At 37.7% G+C, this 25,053-nt stretch overlaps 1 protein-coding gene across 5 annotated transcripts; it reads left to right on the forward strand.

Annotated features, from left to right (window-relative positions):
- The first annotated feature begins 795 nt into the window (after positions 1-795).
- Positions 796-14,665, forward strand: armh4 (armadillo like helical domain containing 4). 5 transcript variants are annotated; one of them, XM_077200026.1, is made up of 8 exons: positions 796-981; positions 2,915-3,406; positions 6,139-6,399; positions 8,481-8,552; positions 8,624-8,767; positions 8,848-8,879; positions 10,850-10,984; positions 12,800-14,665. In XM_077200026.1, exons 2-8 carry the CDS (start codon positions 2,995-2,997, stop codon positions 12,869-12,871), a joined length of 1,128 nt encoding a protein of 375 aa, XP_077056141.1. In that variant the 5' UTR covers positions 796-981; positions 2,915-2,994; the 3' UTR covers positions 12,872-14,665. The 5 variants fall into 5 exon arrangements, with proteins under 5 accessions (XP_077056141.1, XP_077056146.1, XP_077056142.1 ...); XM_077200027.1 differs by having other exon boundaries at positions 825-981; positions 6,142-6,399; XM_077200031.1 differs by lacking the exon at positions 8,848-8,879 and having other exon boundaries at positions 800-981.
- Positions 14,666-25,053: the final 10,388 nt, after the last annotated feature.

Below are 25,053 nucleotides of genomic sequence, written 5' to 3' on the forward strand. Positions count from 1 at the left end.
TGTGGATGGGAAAACTACGATGGAAGTCAATGGTGCCCAAAATACTGTTTGGTTACAAACATTCTTAAAAATATTTTGAGGGTGATTAAACGGTTGGGTGATCTATCCCTTTAAAGTCCCCCTGTAGTGAATAATTGTATTCCTAAAAACTCATATTTGATCACCAAAATTACATATTTAAACTTGAGAAAAAATTCTCCATGCTTTAAATTAAAAATCTTGAATGTAACTCGACACCCTTGCCTCACCCTTGCGCGGTTCTATTAATATGCAAATGAGCCCCGCCTCCACTTACTCACAGCACTCAGAGATCCACTCATTGACGATCACACGTTGATCTGATTGGTTACAAGGTAGTTTGTGACGTCAGAAACACCAGCGATTTCAAACCGTGTTTTTGAGACCATCTTTGGTTCACTGCAGTTTTCTTTAAGGAGAAAATAATAATGAATTTGCACGTGTTTTGTCTTAAAGCATATTAAAAACACCACATATATAAACAACATTAAAACCCGGATTTTCACCACAGGGGGGCTTTAAAGCTTTAGCAAAAGTTCTTTAGATACCCTAATTCAATTTTATTTTATTTTATCAGAAATAACCTATTACATTATGCTATTTGGAATTATCAATGTCAGATTTTTTTGGTTGCATGCATCCTTGTACTAATGCAAATAATATTAGTTTTTGAGCGGAAAATAGTTTTATCATTAAACAAATACTTGCCTATATTCAAATGTGTGTGTTCAAAAAATAATTAGAGCATTAATTATTGAAGTTTCCCGCGCTGTCAGTGAGCAGGCTTTAGTCGACTGCGCAGGCGCAGACGAGATTCAGAGGAAACTTCAGTGTGGTATGAGCTGACGCACACTGAGGAATAACAGCAACGAGCGCTTATAATGCCTCTTAAGAGCGGGAACGGGTGACTGAAACACTGCGCGTGCACTGGACATGAGCCTGATCCGCGTTCACACACAGCAGGTGAGGATCTGCGTCATTACTGTGATGATGTGCCATTGTGTTTGTTTACTTCATATTAAAGTTGTCCAGAAGAGCAGTCAGGGTTCGCATGCTGTAATGCACGTGACGCGGCAGAACCAGAATCTGGCCATTGCGCATTCACATATGGAAAGAAATTACGCAGCATATTATAATAGTGCCTGAATCAGACATATGAGGTGTTCAGTGACAGAAAAAAATGTAGTACAATAATGCACGCAATTACAGTACGCATGTTAGCATATTGTATACATCATACATTTGATTTATGATCAATAAACATAACTGCATGGAAACCTAATGGATGATACAGTAGGGCGCATTGTCTCCGTGCTATTTTTAGACACTGGCAGATGATTGCAGTAGTGTGTGTGTGTGTGTGTGTGTGTGTGTGTGTGTGTGTGTGTGTCAAGTTACTGCTGCAGAAAGAGCGAGGAAATGTAGACCAGGACAAAATGGGTGGTTAAACTAGCAGCACAAAACAATAAAATCTTGAATATACATCCAACAATTCTAGAGATTAATAGGTTTGTTGTTGTTGTTGTTGTTTACAGCCAATACTGATCATTTTAAGTGTGATATACCAATATACAGAACCAATGTTTAATCATATTTTTTTCTTTAATACAGTAAATAAATAATCTTTGGAATACATCAGTAAAACATATGCATTTAATTTGAATAATTTATCATCGCACGAAGGGATGCAATTTAAACAATTTGAGGAAATTGTACATTCATTATTCGCCTGTTGTTTCCTAGTGAAATGATGTTCCTTTGTAAATTCTATTCTTCATAAAAGCACCATTATAGACATGGCAGGTTCTTTTAAAGTCTTATAAACCAATCAGGTCAACGAGTGGATCTCTGGCTCATTTGCATATTCATAGAACAAGAGGTGTCGAGTTACATTCAAGGCATGAAGGAATTTTTTAAAAATATGTAATTTTGGTGATCAAAGATGAGTTTTAAGGGATACAACAGGGGGACTTTAAATAATATACCCTTAAAAATGCTACACATGAATTATCTCTTAAAGGAATAGTTCACCCAAAATGTTGCTCTAAACCTGTACGAGTTAGTGGCTCTGTTGAACTCAATAGAAGATATTTGAACCAAAGATTTGCTGGTGCCGGCTGACTGCCTTATATTGCTTCAAAGCAGCTTCTGTCATAAAGAGGGAAATAACAGAATCAAGGATGAAAACTTAAATATTCGACACATTCAGCTCTAAAAATGTCTTTATTCAGATCAATGTTGATTCAGATCAGTTCAATAATGTTCAATATCTGATGAAGAAAAGAAATAGTAAAGCCAATTCAGTCAGTCTGTCTAAAACCAATGCATACCAGACTCATTCTTATGACAAAATGAAAATACAGTCAAACCAAAATATATTCAGACACCTTCAACATTTCTCACATTACCACAGTTTATTCGCTATACTTTTAAAAATGGTAATAAAATATGAGTTATGAAATCAGTTGATATTTGACAGGTTTTGTCCGTCCTTTTGTTAGACTCTCACACATGAATTATGTTGAATATCTGTCAGCTGGTAAATTTAACTACACAATTAGATAATACAAGATACCAAGCAATGCTTCATGTTGTTCAGTCTGTGGTGTAAAAAGGTGCATTAGTTATTAAAGAAAAAACATGATCAAAGTGTCGGAATTACTTTTGCTCCCAAATTTTTATAAAAGTAGTCCACTGTATGAATAATATTTGTGTATAATATGTCACAGTTTACTTTTATTTTGCCCTCCTCACTTACATAAATGAACTATAGTGTACTGCACACACTAGTGAAAAAAATTATATCTGAATAATTTTAGGTTCGACTGTTTAACTGTATGAAAATCTGTCTTTTATTCCACCGCACATTGGATTCCTTCCTTGCTCCTGTTTCTAGGAAGTGTGCTTGAGTGTTTCAGACCCGCTCACGCTTCACTCCACCTCCGGACTCCGTGCTCGAGTGACGGATCCGCGACGATGTTGAGGTTGCGAAGTCTCCTGTTGGTCGCGGTGTGTCTCTCCATCCGGGAGACGCTCGAGGAGTCGCTGGATAACGGAGGAGGAGATGATAGAGACACCAGGACTCACTCACTCGACTCATCCTCCAACTCATCCTTGTTGACCGTCAGCTCACACAATCCCGAGGCTGCTCAAACATCTGCTCCGAGAGTTACGCACGGGGAATCCGGCGGGATTCACGAGGACGGAGACGAGCGAACGCGCGACACAACGGACTCTCTCCCGTGTTCTCAGACGACGTGTTCTCCGAGAACCGACACGCTTCAGACTCCTTCGGACTCACTGACCGGCGTTCCCAGCGGAGACTCGTCTGGACCGAAACTGCTGGACGCGGCCGATACGTGGACGGAACCGGTTCATCTGCGGGCAGGTCAGTGATCCACACGCATTTAACCCAGCGGCAACCTTCCGATCTCTCTCTTGAGACCAACACGGAAGTGACGGTCATTTTTGACCGAAAAATTTAACATTTTGTTTTTTTAAGAAAATTTTACTAAATGAAACTTGGTAAAGGTTTTGGCACTTGCAGTGTGAAAAATCATGGACATGATTCGAACAGGTTAAATGGTCCTGAAAAAATAGTCACATTTGATGAATGAGAGAGTTTCCTCTAGTGGAAGCGTTTGGTACTGCAGCCGAACACACTCTCACTGAACCCTCATTTACTGAGATATCAACCTCACATGTGCAACACAACTTGTTTAGATTTATGGCCTTGATTTTCTCACAGTTTTAAAGTAAAACATGTTTTTGAAGATATATATTTCATATAAAAATACAAAATATTATTTTTGCAGATTTTTTATAACAATACAAGTAAAATTCTGGACCTTTTTTAAAGTTCACGTTTTTAAAACTTTTCACTTCAGCAATAATCTGCCAAGTGTGGTCTTTAAAAAGAGATCAAACTTCAGTCCGTCGCTCTAAAGCGTTCAAGATTGACCACAGCTTAAGTTGGACATTTAATTTTGAGGTCTATGCTCAAAAAGTGAATACATTTTATTGATTTTTTTATTTCACAAATACCACTACCAGCAATTTTTATAATACAGCAGGGGTACAGAATCAGAATCTGCCAAAGAAGCTTAAAAAAGCTTATATGTGGGGGCCCATAGTTTATGAAAAAGAAGTGGTACAGACAAGGTACACAGTTACCACCTGCAACCAAACAATGGTAAAGAACTGAAAGCACGGAAACCACACCAGTACATACATACACATACAATCATACACATACATCCCAGTAGTCCATGAAAAGACAGTTTCATTATATTAAATATAGGTTGATGGATAATATTTTTTTAGTTGTCTTTTAAAGACCAAATGGATTATTAATACAGCGTAAATATAATTTATTCTAAAAAAATAAGATAAAAAACAAAATATTAAAGCTGCAGTCCGTAGTTTTCCTATTTGTCGCCATCTCTGTTCAAAATCTGCTATTGCAGTTATTCGGGGAACGATCAGCTTTACGAGGGTTGTGCCTCGGCTCGGCACAGCGCGGAGGAATCCGATGTTTGAGGAGAACGTGCGGCTGTCAGTCGCCGGTGTGGAGACTGCCGTCCGCAATCACAGATTACACTTTTGGGAAGTATGACCAACATAAGAATATTCACTGGAAAATGTGCTGAACAAGTAACATCCACTTCTGTTCTGACCAACTAAGGGAAAAAGCATTGCAGTAAATCGTGCTGATTAAATCTAACGATCGCTTATCATATCACGTCAAACGTGCAAATTAAACTTTGTTCTCAAATTGTTAATGTGAACAACATCAGCATTGCGTGACTACATTTAATCCCTTCCGATGTTATCCTTGTTTCCGCATGGGCCGGTTGCAGTCTCTTTTCTTCTGTAGCCGATCCGAAGTCTTTTACAGCGGCGAGTCTCCAGCTGTCAAAGATGATTATCGATTGAACTTTTCTGGATCCGCCATCAAATTTATAAGTTTAATAATATCAAGTGCTGTGAGAAAAGGCTATAAATCTCCAGCTCAACATCCTCACACTCGTAGCCTACTAGCCGAGACTCTTCTTTACGTGTTCAGATGTGACGTAATGACGCAAACACATGCTCGAGTTCACCGATAAAATCCACCATTACCACGGGAGTTAACAACATTATAAACAAGCTTTCCGTTTAGAATCGAGCTACGGCAAGCAGAGAGGCTTGAACACTGGCTGGTCATGTACTCGCTCAAAAAATTATTTTGGATAATTTATTAAACACAAAAAAGTTACGGACTAGAGCTTTAAATAAAAAACATAATCGAACTAAAATATAGTACATTCATTGTATTGAAATAAAATAATTAATTTTGGTAATTTTTGACCAACACGCAAAGAGCACCAGATGCATCCACTGGCCACTAGAGACCGGCTGCAGAAGAGACTCAATCCCATAGACCCGCATGTTAAAATGCACAACTTCACAGCAGAAATAAACATGTTTACAGCCTGGAACAAAAAGTGGTTTTGGTCTATATAGCTAATTTTGCCCTTCATGACGACTGTGAGGGGGGTGAATTTTTTTATAACTCATCCGTTTAAATTATATTCAGCCTTATAGTTCTGCATAACTAAGGGCGTGGCCACTTGAGTGACAGGTGGATTGCCGCTGATGTCACTACTAGCCGTTTATCTGCTGTCTGTTAGCGTCACGTCACCTCAGCTAATCCGCCTCGCTGCACATGTTCGTTTATCCGGGAGTGACGCTGCCAAGATGGCGACGGCCGGCTCCGCCCACTTTGGGCTTCAAAAATGCTCTTCAGAAACACTATGAGTGACGTCACGCACCCTACGAACATATTTATTCTACAGTCTATAATTTTAATGTTAAACAACCCAAAGGAACAGTGTATCTCTCCATGAAGTATTTTCATCAAAGAACAGAGCCAATAGTTGTCATAAAATACGAGTATAGAGTTCTGGTTCTGAGTACAGTAGCACTGTGAACCCCAGCGGACGCCGCCGGCAGCCTAATTACGTTCTATTTTGAGTTGTACTGGAGGAAAGTGGAGCTGACTGCTAAAAGAGGCGTCTGCACGTTCATTATTAATGTTAGCAGCTCTGTGTTTGATGGCTTTGCATTTCCCTTTTCCAGAAGAAGTGAGCGTGCTGGAGCTGGGCACCGAGGCCACCATGCCATCCGAAGACCTGCCTCTGATCTTCGAGGACGTCGCATCGCCATCCGTGGTGTCCGTCACCGTGGCGCCGGCTGCCGTGACGACGGGAGACACAGAGCGAATGGTGTCCATGGAAACGGTGTACACTTCCTCCGATGTCCTTCTCTCAGGAACGCCGGACTGGCAGACGTCTGGAGCGAGAGCCTCCGTCACTGAACCTGATCCGTCACTGGAGCCAAGTGAGAATGCTTATGAGAAGAACTAGATAAGTAAAGGCTGATGACAAACTTTAAGAAAAAAAAAAAAGTCAGGTCTGAAAGTTTAAAATAACTTTGAAGAGCTTGAAGTTTGAAGACAGTAAAAAATGTTACTAGCATGTTTTAGCATGCTGCTAACATGTTTTATTATATTGTTAGCATGTTGCTAACATGATTTTACATGTGGTTAACATTAGGGATGGGCATTCGATTAAATTTTCTTAGTCGATCGTCGGGAGAATTAACGATCGACTATCGATTAATCATTCATATTTTTATATTCAAATTCATTATTTATTTTTATAAATTAAAAATGCAATGAAAATACAAAAATACAGCGCGTTTTTCCTCGATTAGGTCTTTATTACAAGATGATCAACTTGTGGCAGTAAAACTGGACGTTTGGTTAGGCTAAACTTGAAGATATATGCGCTGCGGTGCTCGAAAGCAACGGAACCTGCAGCTGCGAGTTGGCGTTCTTAAACAGAGACCCTCGTTTGTTCCAAAATAATAAATAATAAAAAAAAATCATGTTAAACAATAACTTAACCAAAAACATAATAATTCTTAGATCTGACAGGTTTTGTCAAAATGTAACTCAAAACTATCCAAGAACGGAGTCGAGAAAGAGGGTGAGAGAGATTAATTAGCCTACATACTGTAACAATCAATTCGGCTAGGCTACTTAACAAAGCCTCATAAAAAATAACTAGTAACTCACATACAACTTCTACACCAGTCTACTGATTTTTGTTGAGAAAGATAAGCATGTTGATGACATGATCTGAGGTCAGACGCGACCGCAACCTGACCGTCAAACCTCGTTTACACTTTCGCCTGGCTCTGCAGCGCGAGTCTCCACAGACTGCGCGCGCACCTCCCCAAACAGACGAGGCGTTTATACTCGACGCGCTCGCCTGTGAAACACCGAATACCGCAATGACGTCATTTTTGCCGCGCTCACCTTCGCGCTCGTGCGGACGCGTCGAGTGTAAACAAGGCTTCAGTCCAGCCGCTGAAAACACCCGGTCTGAGGGGACTGACGTTGCCGGGATGCACAGGTACCTCCGCGCTAACTTGACCAACCAGCCCGGGGAACACGTTCACTTTCCACTCACACTACGCAACGCAGCAGCATTAGTTTAATGATAATCGATAAGAAATTAACGTGATCGACGAAATTCTTAATGATCAATAATCGATCGTCGATTAATCATGCCCATCCCTAGTTAACATGATTAGCATGTTGCTAGCATTATTTAACTCATTGTTAGCTTTTTTTAACATTACTTGCTAACATGAATAATCATGTTGTTAACTTGATTTAACACATTGCTAACATGATTAAACAGATTGTTAGCATGTTTTAACATGTTGCTAACATGATTTAACACACTGCTAGCATGTTTTAGCATTTTGCACATGATTTAACGGTGCTTTCATGGATTAACATGTTTATAACGTTTTAACACATTGATAGCATGACTTAGCATGTTGCTAGAATGAATTAACATGTTGCTACATGATTAAGCACACTGCTAGCTATGTTGCTAACATGATTTAACTCGGTGCTTTCATTAATTAACATGTTTCTAACGTTTTAGCACATTGATAGCATAACTTAGCATGTTGCTAGCATGAATTAACATGTTGCTACATGATTTAGCACACTGCTAGTAGGAATTAACACTTTCTAACAGGAAATTAAACTTTGCTAACATGAATTAACATGTACCTAGCATGATTTGAGTAGCATGTCCTAAGCTAGTTGCTAGGCTTTCCCAGTGATAGATACGTAGTCGATGTAGCTTAAATACTAATAGAGTTATTGAATTAAAGTTTTGACCCCCTCAATGTAAGTCTATAGCATTTTTTATGATTTTTGATTGTCATTTTTAGGAAACCGTAAGTCGGATCGGTTAGAAAAGATATAGAACAGTCTGAAGGTCAGGCCAACATAATTTAAAAAAACTAAACATTAGATTAGAAACACCTTAACATCATATCAGCTTCTACAAGATGAACGAATGTGTTTTTGTAAACCGTTCTGATTGGTTCTGCAGACGATGACATCACACAGAGCTCAGTTAACCATCAGACCCTGGCGGTCGTTCAAGAAGATCTGGAATCTACAGGTTGGTGCGCGTGCGTTTAAAGCGCTAGTTTCTGACACGCCGCGGGCTGAACCGCCGTCTCTGTCTTACAGAAGAGCCTGATGAAGACGAGGAGGAGGAGTCTGAGGAGGAGAGTGAGGAGGACCTGATGGAGAGCACCCTGGCTCCACACACGCGGCCGCCCTACAGCCTGATCCCCCCTCCCCCCGTCTGGGTGCAGCGGAACCAGGGCCTCGGTGAGAACACACACACAGCCATGCTAGCATGAGCCTCGTCAGGAGCTTCACTACTAACGTTCTGTGTTTGCTGTGTGCAGTGCGGAGCTGGGTGGAGCTGATCCGAGAGAAGGTGCGCACATTCATGCTCATATTAACGCTAGTTCATGTTTCTGAAAGAGTCTATTCTACTCACCTTGATTGAAAATACAGTTAAAACAGTGAAATATTATTACAACTTAAAATAGCTGTTTCTATATGAATTTATAGTAAAGTGTAATTTCCTGTTAATTCATGTTAACAGCGTGCTAGAAGATGCTAGCTACATGCTAATTAATGTTAGCAATGTGTTAAAACATGTTATCAATGTGGTAATTCATGTTACCAGCGTTCAAACATGCTAGCTTCTTGTTAATTCATGTTGGCAACGTGTTAAAACAAGTTATCAATATGCAAATTAATTCTAATTTATGATAACAGTGTGCTAAAACATGTAACCAAAATGCTAATTCATGTTAGCAATGTGCTAAAACATGATATCAACATCCTAATTCAAACTAGCAATGTTATGTTTTAAAACTACATTACATAATGTTTAAAACTAATTCATGTCAGCAGTAATTCATGTTAAAACATGAAAGCTACATGCTGATTCATACTAGCAATATGTTAAAAATGTTAACAATATGTTAACAATATGCTAATTTATTCTGATTAATGTTAACAACGTTAAAACATGCTAATTCATGCTAGCAACATACTAATTAATGCTAGCAATGTGGTCATTCATGTAAGCAGTGTTAAAACATGCCAGCTAAATGATAATTCATGTTATCAATGTTTTAACAAAATGCAATGTGCAAAAATGCCAACATTTTAGCAATATGCTAATTCATTATGATTCATGTTAACATGTTAAAAAACATGCTTATTCATGCTAGAAACATACTAATTCATGCTAGCAAAGTGCTTAAACATGTTTATTCATGTTAGAAACATGTTAAAACATGCTGACAATGTGCTAATTCGTGTTAGCAACAAGATAATTAATGTAAGCATTGTGCTAAAACATGGAAGCAACATGCTTATTCATGCTAGCAATGTGTTAAAACAGGTTAACTCATGTTAGCAAAGTGTTAAAAAGGCTAGCAACATGTTTATTAATGCTAGCAATGCACTAAACATGTCAACAATGTTATTTCATTCTAATTAATGCTAACAACATCCTAATACATGCACTCAGCATGTTAAAACATGTCAATTCATGTTAGCAAAAGATAAAAACGTGATATAAACATGTTAATTAATGCTAGTGACATACTAAAACATGTTAATTTATGTTAACAATGTATTAAAACAAGCTAACAATATGCTTATTCATTCTAATTTGTGCTAGCAATATGTTTAAACATGTTAGCAACATGCTAATTCATACTAACAATGTGTGAAAACATGCTAACAATATGTAAGTAATATGCTTATTATGATTCATGTTAACAACATGATAAACATGTTAGCAACAAGCTTACTTTACTGCTAGTAACATACTAATTCATACTAGCAACGTTTTAAAACATGCTGACAATGTGCTAATTCATGGTAGCAACAAGATAATTCATGTTAGCAAAGTGCTAAAACATGGTAGTAACATTCTAATGCATTCATGCACCGTGTTAAAACTTAATTAATGTTAGCAATATGTTTAAACATGCCATAAACTTAATTCAAGCTAGTAACATGCTTAAACATGTTAATGTATGTTAACAATGTTAATACATGGTAGTAAGATGATAAAACAATATGCAAATTCATTCTAATTTGTGCTAGCAATGTGTTTAAACATGTTAGCAAAATATTAAAACATGTTAATTTATACTAGCAATGTTTTAAAAACTGCTAACAACATGCTAGCAACGTGCTAAAACATGCTAATTCATTTAAAGCTTTGATCACACGAATAAACAATTTACTATATATTCACATGGACAACAGCTATTTTAAATTGTAATTTTATATTTCACTGTTTTTACTGTATTTTTGATCAAATAAATGCAGCTTTGGTGAGCAGAAGAGATTAAAACATGTTGCGTATTCCCCTGGTAGGCTGGTTACGTGTCGGGGATGTTGGCGCCGGTTGGCATCGGGATAGCTGGTGCTCTTCTGCTGGTCGGTGCTCTTTACAGCATCAGACTGATTCATCGCAAGAGGAGAGACAGCTTCAAACACCAGAGGAGGAAGGTATGCGACAAAACACTGTCAAGAGTCAAGCATAACATCAAATATTGCGTTAAAACATGCTAACAACATGCTAATCGTGTTACCATCATGTTAATCATGTTAGCAACATACTAATTGTGTTAGCATCTTGGTAAAAACATGCTGGCAACATGTTAATCATGTTAGCATCTAGTTAAAAAAAACATGCTAATAACATTAGCATCTTGTTAAAAAAATGCTAGCAACATGCTTATGTTAGAATCCAGTTAAAGTCCCACTCCGATCATATTTTTTAGCTATTTTTAAACATTCCCAGTGGTCTTTAAATTATGATTATGCCATTTTTAGCCAAAATCACAAAACCTGTGCCGTTTTCTGGGACTTCGCTTCAGCAGAGCGGCAGTAGCTCATTAGAAATTCGCCTCTGCGTTGTGGGCGGAGCCGTTGGCACGGAGGCACGGGGAAGCCCCTGTGAAAAGCATTACATTACATTATAATCTACAACGCTTTAACACAGATGAAGTTAAGTTAACAGAGAGTTGCCACATTATGCAGCACTGGGGTTTTTGCCCGGTAGATAACGTTAGCTGATTTAATGAGTAAAAAGGCGTGATCGTTGAATTAGCTCCTGACAGAAAAGCGCCACTTTGGCCGCACTGTGCTAGCAAACAGGCGGGATCGTTGAACTAGCTCCCGAAAGAAAAAAAAATAAACTTACCGGTAAAGACACAGGCTGTCCAGTTGATGGTGTCTTGATGGAAGGCACTGCATCCGGCTTCAAAAACAATTTATTGACGAAGCCCATTTTCTTCTCCTGCCAGTTGGTGAAACAGTCTTCTGTAAAGTGCTGACTGCAAACCGATTTGTGGTTTTTATCATTGCCGTGACCAAGGAACGTCAACCATCTATCTCTCACAGCAACATGTTTTGGTAAAGCATGAAAGCTAATACCACTATCTCTCCTCTTAGCATTGCAACCCGCTACCGCACATAGCTGTTGATCCGCCATCGTCTTCTCTACTCCTCAGAACCTGAGCGGGCGTGGCGGGGAGTATGAGCTTGTGGCCCCGCCCAGTGGAGTTACTACGTCACAACTCCAGTCTATTTCAAACGGCATTTTTGCGTCTGCTACTGATTCACAGCCATTTGAATGTAGAAATACTCAGAAATACAACTTTGAGCCTATTTTTCTAAAGATATGTCCTCTAACATAAGAAAAATGCCACAAGAACATGTTAACACCTAGAAAAACACTATTTTCATCGGAGTGGGTCTTTAAAACATGCTATCAACATGCTCATAATGTTAGCTTCTTGCTAAAAACATGCTAGCAACATGCTTATCGTGTTAGAATTTTGCTAAAAGCATGCTAGCAGTGCAGGGGGTGGCGTAGTTGCACACGGCGAGCACCACTCACATGCTCTTCAGGAACTGTAAGAGGAGAGACAGGTTCAAACACCAGAGGATGGTCCTCTGAATCTGAACAGAGCTGAAACACTGGCAAGCGTGAATGTAGTCTCAATGTTGCATAATGCACAAACCAAATCAGCAGATTAGCTTGAGTAGTGATGGTTTTAATCTTATGACTTTGTTACACATGCTAGCAGTGAATAGCTACATGCTAATTGCATTTAGCTTAGGGTTAAAACATGATTAAACCAAATCAAAATGTGCTAGCAACATGATAATCGTGTTAACATCTTGTTAAAAACATGCTAGCAACATGGTAACTGTGCTATCAATCTATCATTTGAGCCCGTTGAAAGCTTCAGCAGATTAGCTTGAGTACTGATGGATTTAATCTTGTGACTTTGCTTCAATGTTCGTCCTTTTCAGCCGCCCAGAGAAGTGCGTAGCGGCCCGGACAATGCCATGCTACTGGCCGACAGCTCAGAGGACGAGTTCTGACCCGCTGGAAGCATCTGTGCTTCAGTCCTGATGCAAACAGCAGCATTTCACACGCGTTTCTTCAATAGCATCGTATGTAAGATGAACATTTGAACTGCTCAGTATTTACTGAATAGTTTAAAATCCCTGTCTATGTTTTAAAGGATTAGTTCACTTTAGAATTGTCCTGATAATTTACTCTCCCCCACATCATCCAAGATGTTCATGTCTTTCTTTCTACAGTCAAAAAGATATTAAGGTTTTAAAACCATCGGCCATTTTATAAAAATGCTAACAATGTTATTTCATTCTAATTCATGTTAACAACGTGTTAAAACATGCTAATTCATACAAGCAACATGCTAAAACGTTAATTCATGTCAACAATTTGTTAAAACATGCTTACAACATGCTAATTCATGTTAGCAATATGTTATATAGTGACTTCAGTGGGGTCCAACGGGTCGAAGGTCCAAATGTGAGTTTCAGTGCAGCTTCAAAGTCTCGACACGATCCCAGCCGACGAATAAGAGTCTTATCTAGACAAACCAGCGGACATTTTATAAAAATGCTAACAATGTTACTTCATTCTAATTCATGCTATCAACATGGTATAACGTGATAACAACGTTGAGCAATTGTAATTCATGCTAGCAATGTGCTAAAACATGCTAATTCATAGAAGCGACGTGCTAAAACATGCTAGCAACATGCTAAAACATGCTAGCAACATGCTAATTCATACAAGCAAAATGTTAAAACATGCTAATTCATGTTAGCAATTTGCTACAATATGCTAGTTAATTTGAAGCTTTGATCACAGGAATAAATTACACTTAACTATTGTGATGATTTCAGTGTGTGGAAGGTCAGCTGACTGAGACTCCTGCGTTTTATTAAAGTATTTCAAAGAAATACTTCAACCCGTTGGAGCCATTGAAGTCACTATACGGAGAAAAATCCCAAAACCTTCATTTCTTTAAGTAAATTATCAGGAAATTGTAATTCTGAAGTGAACAAATACTTTAAGAAAAGCCACTCGGATGTACAGTCATTATCAATCACTCAAAACAGTTTCATGTTTACCGTGTGTGTTTATTGAAAGACACGCTCAGGTTTCTGCTGTATGACGCCGTCATTAGTTCAGAAATCTTATCAGATATTACTGAACCATCAGAATCATGAATAAAACAGTGTTGTGATATAATAATGCTTTCATTCAAACTCAAGATTTCTGCAAGCTGTATCTATGAACTACAGTACATCAACAGGCATATTATAGTTTCATTTAGAAAATATTAAATAATTGCATATTAAAATGTTATCAAAATGAATAAATGTGTCGGGTAAAAGATCTGCTCATGTTTAAACTTGCGCTCATGTGCTTCAGTTATTATTGAAATCAGTATTTAAAACATTATAACACTTCTATATTTTATATGAGTGTAAAATGGACCTCAAGTATTTCTTTTAAATGGTGTTACTGGTTATTTGTAACGTATATTCACAGCACATCATGACATGAAATTCTGTACATACAGTTGTTTTCACTGTAAATATGATTGTTATGATGCCAAATGTTGTTTTAATGACAATCAGATCCATATGAACTCATGTACAATCTTTCAGTTCATGAATCATAAGTTCACTACTGGCTTGTTATGGTATTTCTTAATTGCTTCTTAAAAATATTTTTTTGTTAAAGTTGTGAAATATCTTTACAGTAAAAGGGTGTTCCGTGTCTTACAAATGAACATGGAGCCATGAAGAATTCATCACTGTAAATATGACACAAATAAAGTATTAAATCATTTACGTTTGGAGTCGATTATATTGGTTGCATAAAATATAATCTTGAGACGTTTTCCTGCTTAAAGTTGAAACTGCAGATGCAAAGTTTTGATCGGAGTCTGAATGCTGGAAACTGACCATAACACTCTCTCACATACACACACACACTCTCTCTCACACACACTCTCTCTCGCACAAACACACACACTCTCTCTCACACACACTCACTTGCACACACACTCTCGCTCTCTCACACACACTCTCTCACATACACACACACGCTCTCTCTCACACACACTCTCTCTCGCACAAACACACTCACACTCTCTCTCACACACACTCACTTGCACACACACTCTCGCTCTCACACACACATACACACACTCTCTCTCGCACAAACACACTCACACTCTCTCTCACACACACTCACTTGCACACACACTCTCGCTCTCACACACACATACACACACTCTCGCTCTCATACACACACTCTCGCTCTCTCACACACATACACACACTCTCGCTCTCTCACACACAAACACACACTCACTCTCTCTTGCACACACACTCTCGCTCTCTCACACATACACAGTCACACACTCTCTCTCTCTCTCTCTCAAATGAGCCCACCCTCCACTCACTCGGAGTGATTGGTTACAAGGTAGTTTGTGACGTCAGAAACACCAGCGATTTCAAAGCGTGTTTTTGAGACTGTCTTTGGTTCACTGCAGTTTTAAGGAGAAAATACTCAGCAATGCTGTCGACTTATGAATTTACACATGGTTTGACTTAGTTAAAACATATTATAAACACCACATAGACATATACACAACATTAAAAACTTGATTCTCACCACAGGGGGAATTTAACTATATAGAATAATTCGTAAAAGTCTCATTTTGAGGCCCTGGCAGTTTTAAAACAGCTCACCTGTGTTGTGTGTTCTGAGGCGACAGTCTGAATCCAATGGTCGTCGTGACGTCATCACGCAGTGACTAAAGAGCGACAGCGGCCTCTAGTGGTCGACACGTGCAATCTCACCTCCATTATCCAGACTTGATGATTGTTTATTAGTGTGACGTGAACACCAAGTTACAGCAGAAATATGACTGAAATGTCCATTATAACACAAACCTATAGAGCTCTGGACCATCAAAATACAAAAAATCTTCAAGTTATTCTTCAATCAGATTTTTATGTAAATGAAATATGTGATAGCTCAGTTAATCCCTCAAAATTTTGGAAAGTTATAAAATCACTGTCTTCTGACTCTAGGGATACTGTTATGCCAAATATATTGAAGTTACACGATTAAATTATTACAGACAGGAAAAGTATGCTAGATTCCCTGATTCAGCACTTTATATCTTCTGGGTTGTTGTTTGAGCATGCAAAAAAACAGAGACGACAAGAGCTCTTTGTCTAGGGAAAATGTACCAATCGATTTTTATCTTGTTCCTATGGCTATTGGAACGAAGGAGGTGTATGATGCTCTTATAGGGTTAAATACTAAGAAATCCGCTGGTCCTGATGGGTTGGATCCATACTTTTTAAATATTGCAGAACCTTGAACACACATTTTCAACCTGACTATTGAAACTGGATTAATACCAAGTGTTTTTAAGTCAGCATATGTCACTCCTTTATTAAAGGGTGGTGACCGATCAAACCCACATAATTATAGGCCAATATCTAAGCTATCTGCTTTAGCCAAGGTTTTAGAAGAGCTTATAAGTGACCAGTTAAAAGACTATTTACTAACAAAAAATGTTTTAAATGATTCACAGTCGGGTTTTCGTAAAAAACATAGCACTGTCACTGCCATTATGAAAGTGTTAAATGATTTTATAAGTGCTATTGATTCTAAAGAATATTGTGCTGCACTGTTTTTGGATCTTTTAAAGGCGTTTGACACAGTTGACCACTATGTCCAGTCTCAGAGATTGCTGGATATTGGAATGTCTCCAAAAGCCGTCAAATGGTTTGATAATTATTTGAGTGTTCGTGTTGATGGTGTGTCCTCAAACTCATTACTTAAACAAAATGGTATCCCTCAGGGGTCCATTTTGGGTCCCATTTTATTTACTATTTATATAAAAAACTTGTGTCAAAATGTAACAAGTGCAAAGTGTCATTTTTATGCGGATGATACTGTTTTGTATTGTTCTGCTCCAGCCTTTACAAGTGCTATTGAGGACCTGCAATCTGCTTTTAAAATTATTCAGAAATTGAGAATTGTAAACTCAGATAAAACTAAAATGATGTGCTTTTCTAAATCAAGGAAAACAGAAGATGCTTGTCCCATTGCTACATTAGATGAGAAAGTAATTGAACGAGTATCAGTCTATAAATATCTTGGTTTCCTTTTAGAAGAAAATTTGTCCTTCAAACAGCATATATTATAGAGGGTTTAACAAAAAAAACAAGAGTAAAGTTGGGTTTCTATTATAGAAACAAAGGCTGTTTCTCTTTTAGTACGAGAAAAAGACTTATACAAACAACATTTATGTCAATGCTGGATTATGGTGATATTTTATACATGCATGCAAATAAATCTTCTTTGGAAATGCTGGATTGAGTATATCACGCAGCACTAAGATTTGTAACTAATTCCAGTTTCCGTACTCATCATTGTGGCTTGTATGAGAGTGTTGGTTGGCCATTCTGCACAATCGTATATGGTATATTTTTCTTTTTAAGGCCATACTTTGTAAACCGCCTTCTTACTTATGCTCTCTTTTGTCTATTAAAGTCACTACCAGGAAATGTAATCTTAGATCATATGGGCAAATGATGTATGAAATCCCACGAACGCGAACTGTCTTCGGTGAAAGTGCCTTTAAAGCTTTTGCACCGTTTTCCTGGTATAAATTGCAAAATCAGCTAAAATTTGACTGTTTACCGACAATGACACAATTTAAATGAGGATAAAGGACTATTTGAGTACTAGTTGCACACGTGCTGTTACCGAGAGCGGCTGGTCATTATGTTGAGAGTATGATAAATTGCCAAAATGTACTTTTTTTCTTGTTTGTTTTGTTTTTTGTTAATGTTTGTATATGTATTTTTTAATATGGAACTATTATTCTGCTGAATTGGCCAGGACTCCCTTGAAAAAGAGATTTTGAATCTCAATGGGACTATTTCCTGGTAAAATAAAGGTAAAATAAAATAAAATATAAATGCATGTCATTTTGTTGACAGTGTCACCGGCCCACAGACATTACATATTTAAAACGGTAATATCCTATACTAAACAAATTAATCTTAAACTACATATCATTTGAAAGCGTACAATCTCTAGTTTTCATATTTGGTGATGGATTTTGAAAATAAAGATAATCAACCTCAAATTTGTAACACTACTTGTTCAGATTTATGGCTTTGATTTTCTTTCAGTTTTAGAGTAAAACATGTTTTGTAAAATATATATTTGATATTTTATATTCTTACATTTTCATTTTAAAAATCCCTTTGACTTTCATCATTTATTTCACTTCTACAATAATCTGCCAAGTGTCTTCTTTAAAACAAGACTTATGTCTATTTTTCCAAAGCATTGGAATTACAACCATTTAAGTTTAAATAGAGCATTTTCAAGTCAATGCGGAAATAAATGCACATTTATAAGTGAAACTAATATGAATGTAAAGAATTAAACATAAAAAGCCTGTATGCGTTTTGAAAAGATCACTTTTATTCACGTGATGATTGTGATTGTCAGTGCACCTTGGGTTTAAGCATCAGTTTGGTACGTACAAGTTTAAGAGCATTGTGGCAGTGTAAAAGGTCAAAGGTCAGGATTCGTGTCTGAGATAGAGCTTTTATTCAGTGGGTCAAACACAAGGTGCAGTATCTTCACATCTCACTCGAAAGCAAAAAAACAGACAACACTCAAAACTGTTGATCAATCACGAGTTCTTCAGGAACGTCATACAAACAGGAATGAACAAGCGATCCGGTCTGTCGTTTCTCACACTGAACTGATAAACACTGGAAATGTCATTCCCGATGCAGGCGTACGATCGACAGTCCTAACCCTGCTAACCAACATCTGTAAACTTGGACTAGTGTAAACCTGAGCTGAATGTGAGAGGAAGGTCGTTCGGAAGACGTGGAAACCCTTACAGATTCTGATGTCGAACTAACAGAGGCTCGTGTCTCAGTCTCAGGGGAGAAACATGTCCAGATCACAGACTGTTCAGAGAATGAGACGCGATCCAAACCCGTATCATCCTTCCCTCGGGTCAGAAACTAGTTTTATTGAGTGTTCATCAGAGGGGGTCCAAGAACACAGGACTTTTGTCGCACTTGAACCACGAACACACACGCACAAAAAAAGAAAAAGTTTAAAAAGTAACAAATCCTTCCCTCGCGAGTCAATCTGACCGCGTTGGGAATAAAAGGAATGCTTCAGTACACACAGAAAAACCTAAAAATGATCAAAAGTCAAACTAAAAATGCTATAAAAATTATTTTATAATGTGTACATGTGTATCTTTACAGTCTATGATCTGAATGCATACTAAAGAGAAACTGACTTTAGGACCCAGCGGAACAGCTCGAGCCTAAGCCCCGCCCCCTCCGCTTCCGGCTCACGGGACCTTATTTCGGGAAAAATATGTTTTGTAGTCAATGGCGAGAGACAACCTTATCTTTTTATTCCGTCTGAACTGTGCCCTGAATTACACATATGTGACCCTGGATGACAAAACCAGTCTTATGGGTCATTTTTTTGAAATTGAGATTTATACATCACATGAAATCTGAATAATTAAGCTTTCTATTGATGTATGGTTTGTTAGGATATGACAATATTTGGTGGAGATTCGACTATTTGAAAATCTGGAATCTGAGGGTGCAGAAAAATCAAAACATTGAGAAAATCGCCTTTAAAGTTGTCCATTTATGTTCGCGATTGTGCTGCATTCACTCACAAAAATAAATGTATTATACATTTATGGTAGGAAATTTACGAAATATCTTCATGGAACATGATCTTTACTTAATATCCTAATGATTTTTGGAATAAAAGAAAAATTAATAATTTTGACCCATACAATGTATTGTTGGCTATTCCCAAAAATTTACCCGTGCGACTTAAGACTGGTTTTGTGATCAAGGGTCACATGTGATGTTTGTCAATTTAAAAGATAATTATGAAAGTCAAGAAAGTCACAGTTTGTCATAAAACAGAAGAGTAACATTACGTTTCTGTGAAAATCGCTCAATGAACTACATCTCTCGTCTCGCACTGTGTTCGTCACCAAGCTTGTGTGTGTGCAGTCTGGTACAAAACACACAGGCATGACGGCGTAATGTTACGATAACGTTAGACTATAGAAAACATGACAGACGTTAGCTTCAGTAAAGTTAGCTTCATTCATTGAGAGAAAAGGTATGACGTCACATGCGCGCCTTTAGGGTTTGTAGTCTTTGTAATTACGTATTTTCTCAGTCTTATACCTCAACAGTTTTACATCAAAATGTATCTTTTAAATTGACAAACATCATATGTGTAATTCAAGCCACAATTCAAACGAGATCCAAATGTTTGTTGTCTCTCGCCATTGACTACCATACAATATTTTTCTGAAATAAGGTCACATGGTCCACCGGAAGAGGAGGGACTTATGGTGCGTTCACGTGCTATGGTAATTATGGTAAATACCAAAAGCCGACGTGGGAAATGCACATGAACACCCCCTCATGTGGTATTTTACACTGGGCAGCTCATAGAATATTTTGATGCACGAGTTGCCGAGATGAGATTTCGCGTTTTCAAAATGGCGGAGATCAACGCGAAAGTCGTGAATGGTAAAAATATGTACTATTCATGATCTAGAAAATACAGGCTACAGCATATTATTTACCGTTTGAGTTTTGAGAAATCATCTTCTTGCTGTAGCAGATGACTTAAGCAATCTAAAATAGTTTTAGCTAAATAACAGGTCTGGATATCCATCTTTTCACCACATTACGACAACAAAAGCACTTGAACGCAACACACTGGAAAATACCAGTTCACAAGTGGAAAATATATTTCCATAGCACGTGAACGCACCATTAGGCTCTCGGCCGTCTAGACCATGAAATATCATGTTATATTATTATTTTTCCACAAGAGGTCGGCAAAGACACTCAATGCAAGATGTTTAGAGCTGAATTAAAAGAGTTATGCATGAAATTGTGAGTTATTTTGAATTTAAGTTGAAAGAATGAGAGGAATGTGCTTACATTACAATTTATTTATTATTTATTGATCAAATCTAGTAAATTAAAGGTATATAAAATACAAATAAAAATCTCCAAAAAAGTTGCATTAAAAATATTATCAAAATTACATAAAATAAGCTTTCTGAAAAAAAAAGTATAATTTTAGCGGTCTGGGTCATTATAAGCCGTGAGGGAAAGATGTGTTAAAGTGTGAGGGAAGGATGAGGGTTAATCATCTTCACGAAGCTCTGTTCTGCACGGTGACATTCAGAATCAGCAGCATTTTAGTGTTAAGGATTTTAAACGTGGCGAACATGAATCAGTGCATAAAGCATCATATATAACTTGACATATTGTGCATATGGATTTTAAAAAAAGCTGCATCAAGAAGATGCGTTTCCTCAAAATGTGTCCTTTTATTTTTTGTTCCACTGAAAAACTGAGTGCATACAGGTTCAGAATGAGCAAACGACTATTGATAGGTATTGCATTAATATGCAGCAATTCTAGTGTCCTAGAAATAAACCTGATTCATGCTTAACCATCTCATAATATATAATAAGGGAACACGTTTTAGGTCAATTCTACGGAAGCTTGTTTCCGCCACAGTATGAAAAATAAAGATAATTGCGACTTTTTCCTCACACTTGCGTGATAGGCTATAATGTCAGAATTGCGAATTTGCGATAAAAAAAGTCAGAATTTCGACTGTCTTGCAATTCCGACTTTATAACACGCAATTGCGACTTTAGATCACGCAACTCTGACATTAAATCTCGCAAGACTAAGAAATAAAGTCAGAATTGCGAGATGAAAACTCGTTGTCGAGATGTAAATTGGGAGATAAAAAGTCGCAATTGTCTTTTAAAATGTTTTATTCTGTGGCGGAAAGAAGCTTCCATAGAATTGGGCTTTATCGGCAGAGTAAGAAACTCAAATGGGTCGTAAACTGAGGTCTGTTCTATTGTTAGTGAGGTAAAGTAGAGCGGTTTAATCTCTGAACCCTGCAGAACGAAGCTTTATCGAGTGCTTAGCTTATAATGCTCAGACGCACAGTGCGACGTGTGCAGCGTGTGTGCGACATCTATCGGGAACACTTTATAAAGATAACTTTCATCAATAACATTTTATGCATTAAACCTCATGCATCTAGTGTGTCATGCTTTGCTGAGGCGTGATCGTCCACTTGGCACACGTATGAGTGCGTGTGTGTGTGTGTGTGTGAGTGATCGGGGTGGGCGGATCGATGCTTAAGTATCGATACTTTCGATACTGACATGGTATCGAAAAGGATCGATCCTCACATAAAAATATCGATCCAAATGTTGTTTTTTTACCAGTAATTTTTATTAATTTAGAACGCATTTCAGAGCGTAAAAAAAAGCTTCTAAGTTGAAAAATAAGCGAATGTTAGCGATTAATTGTGTAGGGTAGAACTATTTCTCCTAGTCATCTGGATACAAGACGAAACTAATCAATCCCAGAGAGCGTTCGATGCTGGTGCTTCTGTCTCAGTGTGTTTGGGAAACGAAGCCTTGATGACAGAGAAACAATCGAGAGTTATTTCGCAATAAACAAATTAAAAGTTTACATAACGGTTCAAAATGTTGACGTCAGTAAGATTTGTTTAATTTTATTCAACAAGGATCGATGCATTAAATTGATCGAAAGTGACAGTCAAGGGTTTTACACTGGCTGTTCTTTCAACTTTGTTCATCATGATACATTTCCACAAAAACATGAAACTGTTTTCAACATTGATAATTATAAGAAATGTTTCTTGAGCAGCAAATCAGCATATTAAAATGAATTCTCATCATGAAGGATCATGAAGACTGGAGTAATGATGCTGAAAATTCAGCTTTGATCACAGGAATAAATGACAGAATAGCCTATTTTAAATTGTAATAATATTACAGTTTTTACTGTATTTTTGATCAAATTAATGCAGAATAAAATTAAAAATCTTACAGTCACCAAACTTTTGAACAGTAGGCTAGTGTACAATAGTGCATTACTATAATTAGGGTAGTTTGGTAAAAGTCACTGATCAATTACAGGCGAGTTGAGATCACAAATCACAAAATATTTAGTGGTCATGAAAACGTATTCAGATTTAGCATATTAATGATGCATTCGCCTCATAAATCATGACACACTGCTCTAGCACAGGAAAGTGCATGTAAGTTCAAGTGCATACTTTTAAATTTAAAAAGTATCGGTATCGGTGATACTGACCCTGTATTTACTTGCTATCGGATCGATACCGAATTTTGCAGTATCGCCCACCTCTACTGAGTGAGTGTGTGTGTAAGCGCGCGTGGTTGTGTGTGTGTGTATTTCGTGTGTAGGCCTATGTCTCTTTTTTTGCCTTTGTCGCCATTGGCTTTTGGCTTGCTTAGTTGGGGACATTTAATTTTATATTTAACAATATTATTATAACTTTATTTTCCTGTTATCTCTGTAAAGCTGCTTTGAAACAATCTGTATTGTAAAAAGCGCTATATAAATAAAGGTGACTTGACTATTTGGTGTGTGAGTTAGCGTGTATGTGTGTAAGTGCGTATGTGTGTAAGTGCCTGTGTGAATCAGTGTGTGTGTGTGTCAGTGTGTGTGTGTGAGTGTAAGTGTGCGCGTGTAAGTGTGCGTGTGTATGTGGTGTGTGATTGAGTAAGTGCATGTGTGTGTGTGTGTAAAAGAGAGTGTGCATGTGTGTGTGTGTGTAAAAGAGAGTGTAAGTATGTGTGAATGAGTGCGTGAGTGTGTGTGTGTGAGTGAGTGCGTGTAAGTGTGTGTGTGTGTGTAAGTGCGTGTATGTGTGTAATAGTGTGTGTATGTGGTTTGTGAGTGAGTGAGTGTAAGTGTGTGTGTGTGTGTGTGTGTAATAGTGTCTGTAAGTGTGTGTGTGTAAGTGTGCGTGTGTGTGTGTAATAGTGTCTGTAAGTGCGTGTGTGTAATAGTTTGGGTATGTGGTGTGTGAGTGTGCGTGTGTAAGTGTGTGTGCGTGTGTGTAATCGTGCCTGTAAGAGTGTGTGTTTTGTATTCTTCCCCCTGGTTCCACAGACAAGGCTTAATCTACTCTCAGACTAAAATGGAAGTTTGAGCGGTTTTAAAAACGCAACTTGCACTGCCAAATCTTAATATACACAATATAGTGTTCATAATAATACAGACAACCACTAATATAATTAGATTATAATTATCTGTTTGTTCATGACACATTGATGAAAGTTATCATAAAGCGCTGCCGCCTTTCTGAAGCGAAACAATCAGTGAAGTTCAGCGGTAAATAAAGAATCATCTTTAGAATCATCGTCAGAATCATCGTTAGAGTCATCGTTAGAGTCATCGTTAGAATCATCGTTAGGAATCATCGTCAGAATCATCGTTAGAGTCATCGTTAGGAATCATCGTCAGAATCATCGTTAGAATCATCGTCAGAATCATCGTTAGGAATCATCGTCAGAATCATCGTCAGAGTCATCGTTAGAGTCATCGTTAGAGTCATCGTTAGAGTCATCATTAGAATCATTGTTAGGAATCATCGTCAGAATCATCGTTAGGAATCATCGTCAGAATCATCGTCAGAATCATCATCAGAAATCATTGTTAGAGTCATCGTCAGAATCATCGTTAGAGTCATCGTTAGAGTCATCGTTAGGAATCATCGTTAGGAATCATCGTCAGAATCATCGTTAGGAATCATCGTCAGAATCATCATTAGGAATCATCGTCAGAATCATCGTTAGGAATCATCGTCAGAATCATCATTAGGAATCATCGTCAGAATCATCGTTAGGAATCATCCTCAGAATCATCGTTAGGAATCATCGTCAGAATCATCATTAGGAATCATCGTCAGAATCATCATCAGAAATCATCGTTAGAATCATCATCAGAAATCATCGTTAGAGTCATCGTTAGAGTCATCGTCAGAATCATCGTCAGAATCATCATCAGAAATCATCGTTAGAGTCATCGTCAGAATCATCGTTAGCACCAGGAGATCGTAGACGGTAACGAAGCACCGGAGTCGTACATTCATCATACGGGACGCGTGTCGTCGGCACAGTGAGGCGTTCCTTCAACACACTCTCCTGGACTCAAATCATACACAGAAAATAATATATTCATATTTATATATATATATATAATCTATATACTGCTATATGTGAAACACTTGTATATAAAACAAG

The sequence above is a fragment of the Siphateles boraxobius genome, unplaced genomic scaffold (assembly GCF_051911475.1).
Source record: "Siphateles boraxobius isolate OS27281-9 unplaced genomic scaffold, OSU_SipBor_1 115, whole genome shotgun sequence".
NCBI classification, from domain to species: Eukaryota; Metazoa; Chordata; class Actinopteri; order Cypriniformes; family Leuciscidae; genus Siphateles; species Siphateles boraxobius.